Here is an 18149-nt window from a genome sequence, read left to right on the forward strand (position 1 = left end):
GTGTCTCAGTTTGAAGAGAGGCAGGCAGGAAGAATTCTCTCCTACTCAGAGGAGGGTCAGCATTTTGGTTCTACTCAGGCCTTCAACAGGTGGGATGAGGTTTGCCCACATTATGGGGGGGACAGTCTACTTTATTCTGCCTACTGTTTTTAATGCTAAGCTTACCCAAAAAGCACCATCCCAGAAATACCCAGAATAATATATGATTCATTATCTGGGTATTCTGGGCTAAGTCAAGTTAACTGTAAAAGTAACCATCATACCTAGTGTGTTGACAGTCAAGCAGCTTCTGTTATCAGCAGCGTTTCATAGGGATAGATACTTTTCTCCTGTTCCGGCAATCAAGAACAAATAGGGTCCACATGTTACCAAATCTCTCACCATAACAGATACACAGTAGAGTTTAGGCGGTATGGAAGGATAATCTTTTAGTTGCTTATTAGTGCTTTGCATTTCTAAATCTGTGTGAATATGCACCGTCTTCTATCCTCCTCATATTCCTCTAATGAAGCTATTCTCAACCCCACCTTAGAGATTTCAAAAACTGGGGCTCAGAGAGGTTAATAGTTGGGCCAAATTCCCACAGCAGTGGGAGCCATGATGGAGACATGGCGGCCTCGCTACACCAACTCAACTCTCTCCCAGGCCGCTCCCTCAGGCTTTTCATACATTCGTTAGCGCGGGTAATAAGGATGAGCATTAGATGACATAATGTACATAATGCTTAGCACAGTGTCTGCTCTACGAAAGATCTCAACACGCCCGCTTGTTATTTGTCATAGTAAGTGTCAGGATACATGTCTATTTCTTCCAGAGTAGAATAGATTGAAAAAAAATGAACACATCAGGTAGGTGAGAAAACCAGGTCTGACCCTACATTTTTGCTTCCAAGGCCTCAAACCCCCATCTTTCCACTGTAGTTCAGATGCAAAAAGAGTATTTTTACCCCTCTACCATCTCGAAATGGTGAGTAAATCTAAAGTATCTCATTTTTTAAGTACTTTTTGTCACCAGGGTGACGCCACAATCACCGCATAATCCAGCCTATTCGTGAGAGAGTCTTGTTTACAAAATCGTGAAGGCATGAAAGAGATGGCGTTGTTAATCTTCCGCAGAACACACATCAGGAGCGACTCTCAGCCTTCTGTAGGTGGGAAAAGATATCCAAGATGCAGGATCCTGACTTGCCATGGGTTGCTGACAGGCCACCAGTGTAAAACCTATTAGTGGGCTCAGATTTCCTCATACAGGGCTGCATTGGCTCCCATACAAATCCTGAATCAGTTCTGTAGGAGGACTTACTGATTTCAGGTTGGTTTATGTGTTGGTGAAAATTACATCTGTGAGATGGACTCAAAGCAAGCCGGGCATCAAAAGTTCCGCCTCCCACTGACCACAGCTTCATTGGTTCTTTGTTTTTTAGTGCTGTTGCTTCCCAGTGACGGATGGGCAGATCCTGAGGTCCCACCTTCTCCACCACCACATCCCGTTCTGGAATTGGGCCTTGAAGATTACAGCCACAGGTATTGATAAAATGATAGATCGTAAACGTTACCCATTACGGTGTTTCTGGGAAAACCCCGCAGCCTGATTTTAACTCTATTTCTTTCCAGAATGGAAATCTCATAGCATCTATAATTCTTTTTCAGTGAAAACTTCTCATAGCTAAAATTAATAGTTGAGAGTGTTCATGTTTTGCTTCCTGGAATTTAAGATTCATCATGTATTATAAAATATTTAAGGAAATGGTTGAACTTTCTTTTATCATGTTGAAAAACCAGAGAACTCAAAAGGTTCTATAGGAAGGAATAAAACAAAACTGAGAGGCTATAAAGCTTAGTTGTTGTTGTTGTTGTTGTTTTGTTTGTAATTGGCAAACCCTAAAGGCATTTTTAAAATGTTCCAAGAAAGTTAATGGAATCTAAAAATTAAAGCAAAACCATATATAATCTAAAATATTGAGAAGAGTACCCAATATTATATCCACTGTGTAATAGAAACCCAAAAAATCAATAATTTTTAGAATCTCACAAGCATGAGAGAGAGAGATTTACTAAGTATACACACCATCTGACTAGTGGCGTTCATAGATTTTGTTCTTCTGATGAGTTTTAAAAATCATTAACTTGTCCCTTTGCTATTTTCTGTATTTATTATGGCTGTTAAAAACTGTGTATTTTATTCCATTCTATGTCCCAGGATAATCCTGTGAAATTTTTCCATTTTTCCTGCAGCAATGCTGGTGTCATTCCTATTATGCTTTTTTATTGCAATCTGCTAAAAATAAAGCGACACAAAAAGAGTATAGCTAACTCTATTAGCTGAAAGCCTACCTATATTTAGCTATCCCTGATTCCTACATTTTCGAAGTCAGCTATCTGACTCAAATACAATTTCACCGACTGGATGGATAATGACACTAATGTTCTAGATCAGTTTTCTAGGGGTTTCTTGAAAGAAAATGTGGACATATTTAATTTTGTCCATTCACTTCCATTGCTGGCCTCAAACCTGAATCAAAAATGACGGTTTGTCAGCCATAACAAAAGGCATTAAAGAAATAATTTCATTCATTCTATTTTACTGTTATCCTGTGTATACATGCAAAAGTGTTGGGATAATGCAAAGATGAATCAGATATAAACCCAACTCTCAAGAAGATGGTAGGCCAAGGGGTAAAAATGACAATTAGCACGCAGGGTACCAAGTGATATTTACCAGGAGGTATATGGAAAATGCTCTGGACATCCAAGATGGAATAGAATGCTTCCAGATAGAGGAGTCAGGGGAAATGTTATGGGAAAAGCGATGTTTCAGCTCAATCACAAATTATGAGTTGGAGGTAGACATAAGAAAAGCCCAGGAAGGAGGGGAACTTCAGCGAGAGGGAAGGGTAGAAGGTACAGCATGGCAGCTGGGAAAGGAAGTCGATTTGGGTAACTTGTATCATGGCTCACTGGCCAGATGCTAGAATGAAAAGATAAGAAATACAGACTTCCTTCATTAGATGGTCAAACCTTGTGGTAGAGTTTCAGCAGAGAGCATGATAAGACCGGGGTTTTAGTCGTGTGCAACAGGCATTAGGGAGATGGAGAAAGGTTAATGTCTGCTGGAAACCAGAGACTCTTTGGACATTTTCTAGGGCAGTAGCAGTGAAAGGTACTAAGGATGTGTGCTGGGGAGGGTGGGGAGAAGCTTTCAGATGAGAAACCTCTTCCGGGGAGAGAGGGCATCAGAGATACTGCAGAGATGGAGTTACCAGGAATTAGCAATGGCCTTTTTGGCTTCTTCAGTGCCTCCACAGATTTTGGGGGGTGGGGGTCGGTGGGAGGTGGGAAAGGGCATGGAAGGAGGTGCCGATGACAGTATCAGTTTGAGTGAGTTCAGTTGTGGCTAGGGAAAGCCATAAACAAGGACAGTCTGGGGACCGGCAGGAAAGGAGAGGGCTGGCAAGAGTGGAGAGAGGAACAGCATGGCCGGAGGGGAAGGCGCAGAGCCAAAGACATTTTTGAGATGGAAGGAGCAAATGTAAAGCTTTGCAAGTCTTCCCCCTTGAGATCTCGTGACCTGCGCCATCCTGCAAGCTGTTGCGTTGCCTAGGTGACCGGCGGCAGCAGCGGGGATGGGTCAGATATGGGGAACTTGGGGTGGAGGAAGAGTTGGAAGGGAGCCAGGAGGGTTGAGCAAGGGAGGCTGGCTGCCTGGCTTTCAAAAAAAAAAAAAAAAGTAAAAACCCTCTAAAAGGGGAAAGTGATACTTTAGGGATGTAGCCAGCCTTGCGAGACAGAAAACAACTAAACAACTCTTGCATGAGAAGTGAGACGCAAATGTGGTCGAACTTCATGCCCCAACCTTGAACCAAAATGACATCGGAATTTACTGAAGTTCCTTGTAGTATTATGTCTCCAATTATTGGACAGAAGTTTAGAATATATGTGTCTAAATGAAAAATAAATATAGAGGAAATATATTTCCTACTGTTATATCTTAGGGAGGGTTTAAGGCAAATGGGAAACAGAATATGTCGAATTCCCTATGTGTTCATATTTTTTCCTCTCCATTCGCTCTGGGCTCACTGGGTCCGTCTCTCCCCTCACCCCCTCCCTTCCTTTCTGCATCTCCTCTCACTCAGAGTAGCCAATTGCCAATGCCTACGCATGGATGGACACCTGAGACTTCAGAGTTTTTTGGGTTTTGTGTTTCTTGTGGTTTTTTTTTTTGCCCTACCTCTCAAAATCTTCTTCTCCTTCCTTTTTGATTTCTGACAGTTGTCCTTGAACATTCATGGCTGGGTCTTACATGTCTTTCACATTCCTGATTTGTCACCGCATTCAGGACACTGGCATATGTTTCCTGCTACCTTTATTTATTCATTATGCAGCATAATTTGACATTGAGTATCATTTGTGTTTGATAGATTCCCTGGTTGTTCATGCTGAAAACGTGGCCTTTATCTAAAATGTGCCTTTGGCCTGCTGTCATCTTGTAGCTTCCCACAGCCTCCATGGCGGCCCACTCAGCCATGAGCACATGCTAACTTTCTTCAAAATTAAAACATGTCATATTTTATAGTTAACCACTGTGTTACCCTTTCCCTCCAAAAACATCCAGTATGCCGTGTAAAATTACAAAGGGTCTTTCTAGTCTCACATGTCTAAGATGTTCACACACTAATTCAGTACTACACTTCAATATTTAAGTGTATGAGCTCATGTAGCCAATGCACACAGTGTGGGCTCTAACCCTATAATTTCTCATATTATACTTCCCTCTTAAAGATCAGCCTTATCTTGCCTTATCTCTTATTTTGTACCATGGTAAAATGGGCCCTTCTCTTAAAGGTTTCAAAATGTACATATGGTCAAAGCAATGGCAACAGATGTGTAAATCACTATCATCAATTTAATGGGTATATTCAGGTATGTATAGTGTATACACACACACACACACACACATTTGTTACATTCATTTGTAGAAAGCAGTTTTTAATTCTTTGATCAGCCTTCATTATACGTAAACATTTATACCAAAAAAAATTCACTCTATTTAGAGAGATCCTTACCTGCTGTAATATGGAGGGGAGGGGCATTGCCACCTTGATTTTCTGTTTTCAATGGGGGATGAGAATTGTTGTTTCCCAAGAGTCTCAAAAAATTTGAGTTCTTGTATTTAATTTGTCAATTAATGCCTAGTTTGGTAAAATAAGACAGCGAGGTGGGTTAACCAATGTGTTCCTCAGTTGGGTAGATTCCCATAGTCTCCCTTGAGCAGAGCTCTTTAACTACAGTACAACCAAAGTTTTAATGAGGAATATTCGTGTTGGTCCTAAACCACTTCCCCAGTGGCTTTCAGTGTAACACGGGGCATCTGTTTGGGTTAACTCTTTGCTTTCCTTTTGTTTCATGGTGTGTAGCACTGAAGCACAAAGCTAAGCCAAAATGCAAGCAGTGTCAGAGCGGGGAGTGACTCTGCCCCAAAAGGGAATGTTTTGATGACCAGGGAGTCAGCAGCCGCAGCACCTGTGCCACAGGCTGGCCGCCATTTTAGCCAAAGCTTCGGTGGCTCTGAGAAAGGCAATAGAAAGAAACCCCAGTCTCTGGTCTTCACTTTGCCACTGGCCAGCTGTGTGACCTTGGAACAGCAGCCTCCTCTTTGGGCCCCAGTGTCTTATCTACAAGATGAAAAGTTGGATGAGGTGACCTTTAATGCCTTCCGGCTCTTCAATTCTCGGATTCGGTGAAGGCCAGGAGACCCTCTGACACTAAAACCACATCATCGCAAGAGATCAAAGGGCGTGAAACTAAGTGCAAATAAAGGTTGAATAACACATTGAAAGGCAAGTCCTTCCACAACATCAAGGCTCAGGGGGAAGCTCGTGTTCACAGTTGCCTCTCAGAATTGTTCTTTAAAATGGGCCAAAACAATCGGAGCGTTGCTGTTAGGCCAGGCCTGTGGTGCAAGTTTTGCTCACAACTGGCGTACTTTGTCATCCCTCCCGACCACATCTAATATACTTCATATGTGGCACTGGTTTTAGCTATTGAAAATATAAGCCAGATACCTAGGAGGAAGCCCCACCCCCCCAAAAAAAAGTTTATAATGAGTAGATTTGAACTTCTTGAGAAATTTTCATGAAACCATGTATAATTTCTTCACTGAAGGGTGTCTGAGGACCTCTCTAACCTACAGAAATAAAGGAGAGATTTAACAGCTCCCTTTTATTGAGCGGTCACTGTGTTCTAGGCACTACTATTAGCATATACCGTAACTTCCTTTCTTACAACTTTATGCGTCCTCACACTGTCTTGTGGGGACGAGTACCACATTGCTCTCTAGCCAAGGCTTCCAGTCATTGCCGCACATTACCCTTAGCTCCGCTCGTGTTGAGCATAGCAGAAGACATGAACCTGTAGGGGACCCTGTGTTGTATACCTGAAACTAGTAGAACGTTGCGTGTCAGCCTTATCACAGTTTCAAATTAATGAATAGTATTTGTTCAAGAGAAAGGAAAAAAAATTGAAAATAAATAGAAGGAAGGAAGGACTCTTAGTCCCAGGTCTACCGAAACCCTGACAAAAAAGAGAAAGAGAAGAGACTGGAAAAAATTATACAGATGACTTGAAAAGCAAAAATTGATAGTCTCTGTATTTACCTGCTTAGTTGTTTCCTAAATGTATCTACTGGCATTTACTCTGTGCCACAATCTATTCCCAACTTTTTTTTTTTTTTAAGATTTTATTTATTTATCAGAGAGAGGGAGGGGGAGAGAGTGAGCACAGGCAGACAGAATGGCTGGCAGAGGCAGAGGGAGAAGCAGGCTCCCCACCGAGCAAGGAGCCCAATGTGGGACTCGATCCCAGGATGCTGGGATCATGACCCGAGCCGAAGGCAGCTGCTCAACCAACTGAGCCACCCAGGCGTCCCTATTCCCAACTTTTTAAGTCTTTTTATTTTTACTTTATGAACTCATTTTGTCTCTTAAGAACCCCATGAAGTAAGAAGTGGTGTTAGACCCATTTCATGCATCAGGAAATGGACACACAGAGAGGTTCAGTAACGTGCGTGGGTCCCACAGCTAGTCAGGGGCAGAGCCAGGATGGAGAACTAAGCAGCGAGGCTCCGCTATCTGGACTCCCAAGCTCTGTCCTCGGCTGCCGGTCCTGGGTACTTCCTTAAGCCCCACCATATTACAGAAACGGAGGTTCATTTACTCAGCAGTGTTATGATTGCTGCATTTTAATTTTAATATCACCGCAAGGCAATATTGAATGAGCGGAATTAATGAGTTTTAAGAAAAGATGAAACTTATTTTGGCATATTTGGTTAAGAATTGGAGATCCCCTGTACATTTTCAAAAGGTTCTCATTCATCGTAGTTCATTTTTTTTATGATTGTTTTAGTGTTGACTGTGTGAAATCCCAACTGTTTGAAAACCTCAACCTGAGTCCTTTCAGACTTACCAGAAATTCCTGTATTTAAAAATTAGAATAAAGTTATGCTGAAATGAGCCCCCATATTAACTTTCTCAATATATGAGAATACGAGGGGAGAAAGCAGCCGTAATTTGACTCACGAAATTTGAAAATATGATTTATTTCTAGACCAAGAAATCAGGCATTGTCTGCAATTCCCTTGTATAATACCCTCCATCCTCAAGTCAAATAAATAAAATATCCGGTGCTTTTCTTGTTCTTTCCTTTTTGTGTTATGAATGAGTGGACTGTTTGCTCGGTATGGACATTAGTTTTAGGAAATGGGCCTAAATAAAGTCGGAGACAAGCCACCACAGCCAGCAGTCTTTCTGCAAGATGGTCTTCTCTAAAGGACCCAAGCTTTCACTTGTTCTTAAAGGAAGGACATGCTTAGCCCTCCGAGATCTCTTAACCCTGCTTGCAGGCTCTGCGAATCTGCTGACCTCCTTCGAAATGCCAGTTCCTTCCAGACCTGGCTTTCCCATTTGAAGTTATATATGGTTACAGCAGGATCCCAATTAGCAGAAACCAGTGAAGAGGAAAACATGATATTAGCCAGAGAATATTTTATTTAAATTGTAGAGTGTGATAAAATACAGAAAAATAGAGTCGCTCCATCTCATAAAAGCCACCCAAGATTCCAGAATTGGTGGAAAAGACATGGTTGGGAGCTGGAGAGGGGAGGAGGAGGGGCTGGGTTCAAAATGGGAATGGCTTCCTTGACCAAAAGAAAAAAAAGATATTTTCTTTTTTTTTTTTTAATTCTTAATCGAAGTACAGCATATGGCTTCTTTCCACAGCTCTGGGGTAGATTCGGTGGCGTATTTTCCAGATCAGCACATCCATTTCAGATCTGTGACACCGGCCAGGCAGCCCGAGTCAATGAATCTGAAAGCCTCAAAGAGCATGGACCTTGGTAAGTGAGGGCGAGGGACGCCCAGGTGGGGGGAGCGCCAGCCTCTGCCGTCAGTCTTCCTGAATGTCCTCCCTTTGTTTCCTCAGCTCCAACTTTGGGGGGGGGCGTCTGCCGGAGCCTGGAGGAGGGGACATTGGTCATCCCATCTTCCAGTCTCCATTCACACATTTAACTGTAATCCCCCTTTTTAAAAGCGAGGTCAATGACATTTTTATAAGGTGGTCCATCTAGGTCAGAAAAATAGGGTCATTCCTTCGGGGTGATTGGGATGCCATCAGCATCGGTAACTCACCGGCCTTCGGGTTTGCACACTCACTTCTGCCAGTGACTTTGCGGTTCTCGTGTACATCCCTGCTGCAGGACCTGGGAAGATAACATGGTTAAATGAGTCCTCTTCCATGGGGTTTCCCGTCTCTATGTTCAGTGCATGGAGATGGCAACAGTGGGGAAGACCTCTCTCTTTAAATGCCCATCTCCAGATCCTGTTAACACTGGAGGGGAGAGGGGTCCTGGACGTTGCCAGATGGAGGGTGTCGAGGTACCCTGGGTCCATGCCTGAACAACCTCATTGAGGTCCTGAGCTTTGTGGGGAATTTCTGGGTGACTGTTGGCTGCTAGAGCACAGTGAGTGTTCCTGGAAACGGTGTCCTCCAGGTCCTAGGATGTGGGACTCCAGAAGACATCTCAGATGCCCAAGCACATCTCTGTGTTCTCAGGGGCTGTTGGAGAAAGAGGACTGTGAGAGGGCTGCCAGTGCAAAATAAAACCTCAGCAACTATCCATTGCTGGTGGGTGCTCACAAGCCGTGCTTTGCAAATGTTTTCTCTTGAGACGTGTTGCATATTTCATTAGTTAGCAACAAGAATATAGAATAATCAAAACCACGTGCTCCATGAAACAATCTGATAAGTAGTACTTATCTCTTACTCATTTACGGGAGTTCAGAAAAATGTTTAATCATGATGAAACAAGAGAAATTGATTCTGCTTTCTATAAATTAACTAGAGCACTCGGATACATTTGCTCCACTCACCTATAGCGAGAGGGGGATGGAAAGCCTGAACACAGGTCAGAAAAGGGGATTTTTCTCCAGCTTGAACCTTTACAAACCAAAGGAATCATGTGGATGTTGACCTAGGTTATTACTAATAATTTGAGGAGAAACTGATTAATAAAGTACTTAATAAACGTCTTTTGTTCCATCTTCCCAATTACTCTACAAAGAAAATGAATACATAAAAATCTCCTTTAATTTGGGGAAAATTTATATTACTATTTTCCTAGTTTAATTAAAACAAAAAAGTGACCAGCAGTACGATTCCAAAAAAATCTCCCAAAGGGCTGGGGAGGGGGGAAGGCACCCATTTTAAGAAAGAAAAACGATTATCAAATCTGTAAAAATAAAACCTAAGCTGTATCCAGAAACAGTATTTCCATTTATATTTTTTGTTACTGAAAACTTTGTTTTTAAGAAGTTTTCATTTTTTTATATTGAAATACCCCTTCCAAAATATGTGTAGCTGGCAGTCACTCATTGCGTTCTATTGGACTTCTACCATAAGCAACAATAGTAACGTTTGTTCAGTTTACCTCAGTTTACCTCACTGGGTAGATGTCGCAAGCTGTTTTCTTTAGGACACAGGTGCCAGAGCTGTGGCTTAAATGTACCAGACAGCAGAAGTGGTAAAATACAATAAACATTTTATACACCACCAAGTTTCAGTCTCTTCCAGGAAATGCCAACATAAAGCTAACAGGCTGGCAGAGGACAACATTCTAGAGCCGTTCAGAACCCTGTCCCCAAAACAATGGAGGGGGCTCAATAAACATGTTGATTTTCTTGGTGCAGAAGCTCAGATGATACCAGATGGTAAACATTTGGAAGTGTCTTTCCTGTTTGATTAGGTGAAACAATTATTGCTAAGTTGTTTTATTTTCTATAAATAGTGGTGGGCCAACCTAAGGAATGATTATATTTACTAAAAAGGGTAGTGACTAGGCTTATAAGGATAGCAAGGTCAGGATCCAGTCTTCAAAAAGTAAAAAAAAAATCAATCATCCATCCATCCATCCATCCATTGATAGGTATTTCGGCCGAATATCAAAGTAATGTTTTTGACTACTTGGGGGCCTGGATAAATAGCAGTTTCCTATGGTTCAAAATTTAAAAAGGTAAAATATTTTGTTTATCTAGCCCTTTATGTTGGATAGTTCTCCTTTCCAAAGTCTGCAGGAGTCTTCGAAGGCTAAGTGCCCCCATTAGTACCTTTGTTTTTGTTTCAGTTTTGTTGCGAGTCTAGGCTAGCATTTCCACTTGCATATTATGTTCAAATTATTTTATAGGTGAGTGAGTTCCATTTGCTTGATTGCACTTAAGTTTCAAAGGATAGACAGCTCTTGTGAGAAAAAAAAGTGTTCTCATCCCAGGATACAAACATGATTTAAAAGGGATGCCTGGGTGGCTCAGTCGGTTAAGTGCCTGCGTCCTGGATCAAGTCCCACATGGGGCTCCCTGTTCCACAGGGAGTCTGCTTCTCCCTCTCTTTCTGCCCTTCCCCGCTGCTCATGCTCTTTCTCTGTCTCTCTCAAATTAATGCATAAAATCTTAAAAAGAAAGAAAGAAAGGAAAAGAATGAAAACATTACAAACATTTAAAAATTGTTTGCCATGAAAGTGTAGTGGTCTATTTGCTGCACCCTCTGTGTACACGTATCTCTATCGTGTGTTGTGTTTTATAACAGTGGCACAGTTTTATGTGAATAAATCTGGATTTACAATTTACTTTTCCCCTTTTGACTGAATTTGGGACTGAGAGTTTAGGGTATTCTTTGGTTTGGGCCTTGTTTTGCTTTGTGTTTTTCCCCCAGGGAATCCATTTGTATCTAACATCTTATGATTGGCTAATGTATATCCTTTCCCAAAAATGTTTCCACTTCTTAATTCTAAGTGTTGTTATGGGGTCACCTGGGTAGCTCAGTCAGTTAAGCATCCACCTTTTGGTTTTGGCTAGGTCATGATCTCATGGATTGTGAGATCTAGGCGGTCTAGGTCAGGCTCCCCACTAGGGAGTCTGCTTGAAGATTCTCTTCCTCTGCCCCTCCCCGGACAAGTGAGTGCAGGCACGCGTGCGCACATCGTGTGCACCCTCTCGCTCAAATAATCTTTTTTTAAAAAGAATGTTATGTGGGGCGCCTGGGTGGCTCAGTGGGTTAAAGCCTCTGCCTTCAGCTCAGGTCATGATCCCAGAGTCCTGGGATCAAGCCCCACATTGGGCTCTCTGCTCAGCAGGGAGCCTGCTTCTCTCTCTCTCTCTGCCTGCCTCTCTGCCTACTTGTGATCTCTGTCTGTCAAATAAATAAATAAAATCTTTAAAAAAAAATTTATGTACACTGCAAAGAATTTCTTGCAATCCATTATTTGTCATCTTAGTTTGATTATGATATCCTTTACTATGAAGAAGATTTTAGTCTCATAGTAAAAAAATTTTTATCTTTTCCTTCATGACTTCTGGGTTCTATACTTATCACATTATTTTCTTCTAGTACCTTTGAAGGCTTTTTTTCTTCTAATATTTACCAATCTGTAATATATTTATCCATGGTGTGTGAGGTGGAAAAATGTTTATGCATGACAATAAATGTCACGACTTTTACATTTATTGACATTTACATTTTTTCCCCATTAAAGCAGAATGCATTAACATTGAATATTAAGTTTCCTTAGATACACGGGTCACTTTCTAGACATAGTCTATTGACACATTTGTCTCTTCCATGCCAGTGTCACCTTGTTTATATTAATGTGCTATTACACTATATTTTGATAACTTACAGGAACAATTTTGTCTGATTTTTCTTCTTTTGTAAAATCACTTTGGGTCTTACTCTTCCACATGAACTTCAGATCAGCTCATCAGAATGAATTTAAAGATTAAACAAGAATGTTTCCATGGGGTGTATGCATTAACTATAACTTCACTGATGGTTCTTAATAGAAGAAATGTTTTTTTTAAGCTACATAAATGTCCTTGTATTCCTAGCTTCTTTTTTTTTTTTAAAGCTTAGAGTCATCCCTGACTCCTGTCTTTCTTTCTTTTTTTTAAATAAAGATTTTATTTATTTATTTGACAGAAATCGCAAGTAGGCAGAGAGGCAGGCAGTGAGAGAGGAAGAGAAGCAGGCTCCCCGCTGAGCAGAGAGCCCTGTGCAGGGCTCGATCCCAGGACCCTAGGATCATAACCTGAGCCGAAGGCAGAAGCTTAACCTACTGAGCCACCCAGGCACCCCATATTCCTGGCTTCTTAAAAGAGTTTATTTACTCAGTTTAATCAGATGTTGAATTTTATCAAGTGAGTTTTAAGGATCTATACAGAATGACCATGTGTATTTTGTTTGTTAATAATATAATGAGTTATGGTAATAGATTTCCACAACAGTTAATCTTTGTTCTTCCTGGATGACTATAAATTTTTGTCCGACTCAAAAAAGTTAGAAATGTACAGTGCATTATCTATGTGCTCTAAAAGTAGGTATAAAATTTTGATTACAATTTTACTCAATCTCATGAATTGCTATGTATCCATTATAGATTTTCTTTATTTTTTTATTTTATTTTTTTTTTGAGGCTGTTCTGCCTCAATATTTTGTGAATACTTTTGCTGGAATGCATGTGGCCACCTTTAAGACAGATCAGAAATGATTAAAATGATGAATAAAAGGAAATTTATTTTTAAATAATTGGATGTAACTATGCTTATTCAAAGGGGTTAGGGTGTCATTTTCTGGGTTTTCCAGAAAATCAATCTTTTCTTACTAATTGTAGACTTTCCTCTATTTATTTAAATTACCAGAATTACTATGTTCAGTCTGGATCCCTTTAATTTGCTCATAATTGAGCTTGTGTGGGTGTTGAGTTGGAAGCTCTCAGGAGCTGAATAACACAGCTGCCTCTTTGGCCTTTGGCATAGGGTTTTCCCCCAAAGAGCTGCCCTTTTGGCAGTATGCCAGATAGTTACATTCAAAGACTTTTTGATGAGACATAAACATCTTTAATTTCCAAGCCTGGTGTTTTATGACCTCATTAATACTACTTAAGAATTAATCTGAATTATTCAAGGGACAGTGCTTCAGTGTTTTGGCCCATCCCCTGACCCGATCTATAGGCCCATTGAAAGTTCAGCTTAAAATACTGTTTTCCACACAGTTTTTTTGTTTTTTGTTTTTTGAGTTTTTACTGTTGTTCCAGATTGGCCTTCTCCCATTTCATAAGGGTGTTCTGTAACGCAGAGAGGACTGAGGACGGGGCAGATGGAAGCTGCTGGCCAGCTGTCCTGCCTCTGTTCAATGAGAGGAAATGAGCTTCAAGTGATGCATGAGACATTCAGACAAAGTTTAGGAAGTTCTCTGACAATGAAGATTGTTAACATTCCATGTCCCATAGTCTCTTAAAACAGTACATGTGTCTTGGATGACTCTAAAATCTCTAATTCTATAATTGTGGTTTTTCTGTTAGTTGCTTGTTCTAATTTTTTTTTAAGATAGAACATGTTTGTAGATGCCTGCAGTTGAAGGAAATTATAAATAAACTGATTTCTTACATCAACAGAGATAAATAAATATTTGGGTCATGTTTTGAATATAACCCTTTCATACATGTCAGACATTCCTTTCAGAGAAGTTAGGTATCTCTAGTATTAGATCAAAAATGGACCTGCAAAAAGTTAACTAACTGCTCCACTATTCTAATACATTTTTCTTAAAATTATTTTGTGGGCATGCATCTGCAAGTGTCCACGGGGACCTAGAACAGTCTCTGTTCCCCCCTCCCTCGCAAGGCTAGCTGCCTGGCCCGCATCCGTAGGTGCCCAGAGGTGGGGTGGTGCATCAAGACTCCCCAAAGCCTCATCACCCCAAATCCTTGGGCCTTTATGATGTGATACCCACTCCCACACAAAAACAATTTTTGTGGGGTACTTCTTATGCATTCTTTGCAATAGGATAAAAATCCTGAACACTAAATACATAGAATGTCTATAAAACTGTCTAGATAATTTTGATGCTAGTTTATCAGTTAATATTTATTACATGTGCCACATAATATGTTAATATATATCTTAATATAAATCTGTATGTCTATCCACGGATCATCTTCCTTGTCCATCAATAAGTCACACCTCTGACGTGAGAGCTGAATGGAGTCCTGTTGTGTAAGATAAAACTGACTCCTTAGGGGGGGAAAAACTGGTTGGGAAAGAAGAATTAATGGTAACACTAACAGAAAGTGTTTATTAACTATCTCTAGAAGACAAGGAAGAGTACAAGGACATAGGTGAATGCCCTATGCTTTAGGAAGTCAAAATTAAGGAATCGCAGATAATGTTTCTCGTCCATTAAACAAATGTTTTTGGAGTATTGTGTATGTTGGACATACACAATAAGGATGAAATCTTGACGCTTGCAATGAAGTGGATGGAACTAGAGGGTATTATGCTGAGTGAAATAAGTCAATCAGAGAAAGACAAATACCATATGATTTCACTCATGTGGAATTTAAGAAACAAAACAGATGAACATAGCAGAAGGGAAGGAAAAATAAAATAAGCCAAAAAACGGAGAGGGAGACAAATTATAAGAGACTGTTAATCAGAGGAAACAAACTGGAGGTTGCTGGGGGAGAGCTGGGTTGGGGGATGGGGTAACTGGGTGATGGACATTGGGGAGGGTACATGAGGTGATGAGCACGGGAAATGACATGCAACTGATGAATCACTATACCTCTGAAACTAATAATACACTATATGTTAAATGGAATTTAAATTAAAAATTAAAAAAATAAAATAAAACCAACACACACCATTGAGGCTTCAGCAGAAAATGAGGGAAAATGGTGTTTGCTAAATGTACCTAGATTGAAAGTCTAACAGGGAAAGAAAACCCAGGAGTTCAAGAAAGATTCCCAAAAGGAAATTTTGACATCATGAGGATAACTTATCTCTAAGAGGAACAAAGGAGAGGGGCCTCTGAAGAGTCCAGTGTGGCTGCTTCAAGATCTTACTGATAACCTTGGCTCTGGAGACGAGAGGAAGAGAAAAGCAAATGGTTAAAAAGAAAAAAGAAAACGAGAGAGAGGAGCAGTCATCTACAAGGATAAATGCAGGAAGAGCTGAACAGCTGCTTGAGGAGCGAAAACCTGTAAGAGTTAGGCAGCCAGGCTATTTTTAGAGCACGTAAAAGAAAGTGTGCGAGGGGCCCATTGTTTAGAGCACCTAACAGCTGTCAGGTGGAACGCGGAGCCACCCGGTTCCTGTGTTAATTTTATCACAAGAGAGTGATGTTCAGATGGGAAAAGCATGGCTGCTGGCGAATGGAAGGAGGCCGTTTCTATTCCTGCACCCCAAAAGGATCGTGCTTCTAGAACAACTGTCCCTGATCATGAGAAATTAGGAAGAGTAGGCCTCACACTGGAGAACAGGAAGCAAATTACCAATTTTCCCCCCAAGATGATGAATTCCAGAAACAACTGGTGAAATTACGGATCTCAACACCCATCCACAAGGAATTTCTATGTTTGTGAAATGAAAAGAAAAAAGCAAAAAAAAAAAAAAAAGCAACCTCCACGTGAGGGATCTCGGAGACAACTGAAGTCTCCTTTTTATTTCATTTCTAGACTTAATTCAGGGCAATGTTATAGTTTACTTTGATCTTTCCAACAGTATGTCAATTTTTGATTGAAACTTACAGGCCAAATTATACAGGAAAGTGGGGGAAAGCATTAGAATGCCCTTTCCCAAAATGTGCTAACTTCATTGTCATCCTAAAAGGAGTGAAATAACATATGGGACTTTGTACTTAGAGTTTCTCCTTACGTCCTAAGCAGAATTTGATGAAGAGTGGAGGTGTGTGGCTTGGGTGAAGGTACCGAAGGCATACCTGCCAAAGTTTCAGTGGCTGCTACCTCAGAGAATTGGGTGCTGTGTTAGACTGGCAGAATTAGCATTCAGGTGATTTCTCCAGAACTGAAAAAGATGGAATTTAACAAAGAATGACTCCCCCATCTACCGGGCATTTGTTGGCCGTTCACATTTGTTGGCCATGTCACCCCAGGACATGTGCTGGGTGAAGAAGACCAATGTTCCTCTCCTGCGGTGTTTTCATTCACATTGGGTAAGTAGAGATAGAGTTTTACCCAAGTACAAAAACCATAAACTTTCAGATAGAGCTGAAGTCAAATCCAGATAGAGATGAAGACTGGGGAGAGTTGAGGCTATTTTACATAGGGTGGGAAGCAATGGTGATGTCCTGAAGTCAGAGTCAAAGAAGTCAATTGTCCAAGTATAGGATTTAGGAGACCTTCTATAATAATGGTGAGTGAGGATGCCCTGCCTTTTTTTTTTTTTTTTTCAGATTTAAAGATATATTTATTTATTTATCAGAGAGAGAGAGAACACAAGAGGCAGAGAGGCAGGCAGAGGCCAAGGGAGAAACAGGCTCCCTGCTGAACAAGGAGCCTGATGCGGGCCCCGATCCTAGGACCCTGGGATCATGACTTGAGCTGAAGGCAGCCACTTAACTGACTGAGCCACCCAGGTGTCCTGAGGATGCTCTGCTTTTTAGCGGCTTGCCCGAAATGGCCAACCCCAAAGATAGTTCTGTGTCAGCGTGGAAGGAAAATGAGTTTCATTGGACTGTGGGCTCATCATGACATATCTATAGCACTGTATTTAATTCTGCGTACAATATTTTAATAGAGACAAAAAAAACAGGGTAGAATGCATCTAGATGACAGGCCTGGAAATCCTGTCTGATAAAAAAAAGTTGAAAGAAAAATATTTTGCCTGGAAGAGAGAGATATAGTTCAGGAAGCCTCAGAGAGCCCTCCCCAGATATTTTCATGGCGACTACTGAAACACTCAAATCCAGGGGCGTGTGGGTGGCTCAGTCAGTTAAGCATCTGCCTTTGGCTCAGGTCATGATCTCAGGGTGCTGGGATCGTTCCCCAAGTCAGGCTCCCCGCTGAGCAGGGAGTCTGCTGGTCTATCTCCCTCTCTGCCTTCCCCCACTCTTGCGCACACACTCTCTCTCTTTTTCTCTCTCAAATAAGTAAAATCTTTTTTGAAAAGAAAAATTCAAATCTGTTTAAAATTGAATCTGCTCCCCAAGTACATCAGGTGATGATAGCCACACCAGAAGATACACCACATTTACAAGCTTTGAAATCTATGAAGATGATGATGGAAACCGAATCCTGGTTTGTGTATTGTTTAGTATGCAAGGAAAAAGTAGAAATATAAGCTCAAAATTCACCAGAATTTCAGGAAAAGAACCATAGTTTATTTTTCAGTGCTGGATAAAGGATATAAGCTCTTTTCATTTTTCCTTAGTGCATCTTAATATGCTTATGTAGCTAACTGCACAGGTTTATAAGCAAAGTGGGTGGCTAGATGAACACAAGTTGAGTGAATCTGCAGAATTTATCAAGACTCAGGCTGAATTCTAAGTGATGTAGCTGGTGAGAGAAGAACAAATCAGGAAAACTTCGAATAACTGACTTTATGTACAGTTGACAGCACTGCCATGCAAAGCCGGCCTCTTTCAAAACATCAAGAAAACCAACATTTGGGTCAACTAAAACTTAACCTATAATTAAATTTGAGATAATTGCCACATTTAAGAATGAAAATGTATCGAAGACTAGTATTAATATCAACTGAATCACAGAGACATAGATCACTTCTCTCTCTCTGTAGTATAACTAAATCATGA

The 18149-nt window shown here is 40.8% G+C and overlaps 1 protein-coding gene across 3 annotated transcripts in view; it reads left to right on the top strand.

Annotated features, from left to right (window-relative positions):
* PARD3B (par-3 family cell polarity regulator beta) overlaps positions 1-18149 on the top strand; it is a 1046368-nt gene that overhangs the window by 628977 nt on the left and 399242 nt on the right. For all 3 annotated transcript variants that reach the window (XM_004764207.3, XM_004764208.3, XM_004764213.3), the window contains exons 14-15: positions 1424-1523; positions 8273-8388. In XM_004764207.3, coding sequence (XP_004764264.1) covers positions 1424-1523; positions 8273-8388 — 216 coding nt within the window. The remainder of the gene's footprint in view (positions 1-1423; positions 1524-8272; positions 8389-18149) is intronic.

This window comes from Mustela putorius, unplaced genomic scaffold, assembly GCF_011764305.1.
Source record: "Mustela putorius furo isolate JIRA1106 unplaced genomic scaffold, ASM1176430v1.1 tig00000275_pilon_pilon_pilon, whole genome shotgun sequence".
NCBI lineage: Eukaryota > Metazoa > Chordata > Mammalia > Carnivora > Mustelidae > Mustela > Mustela putorius.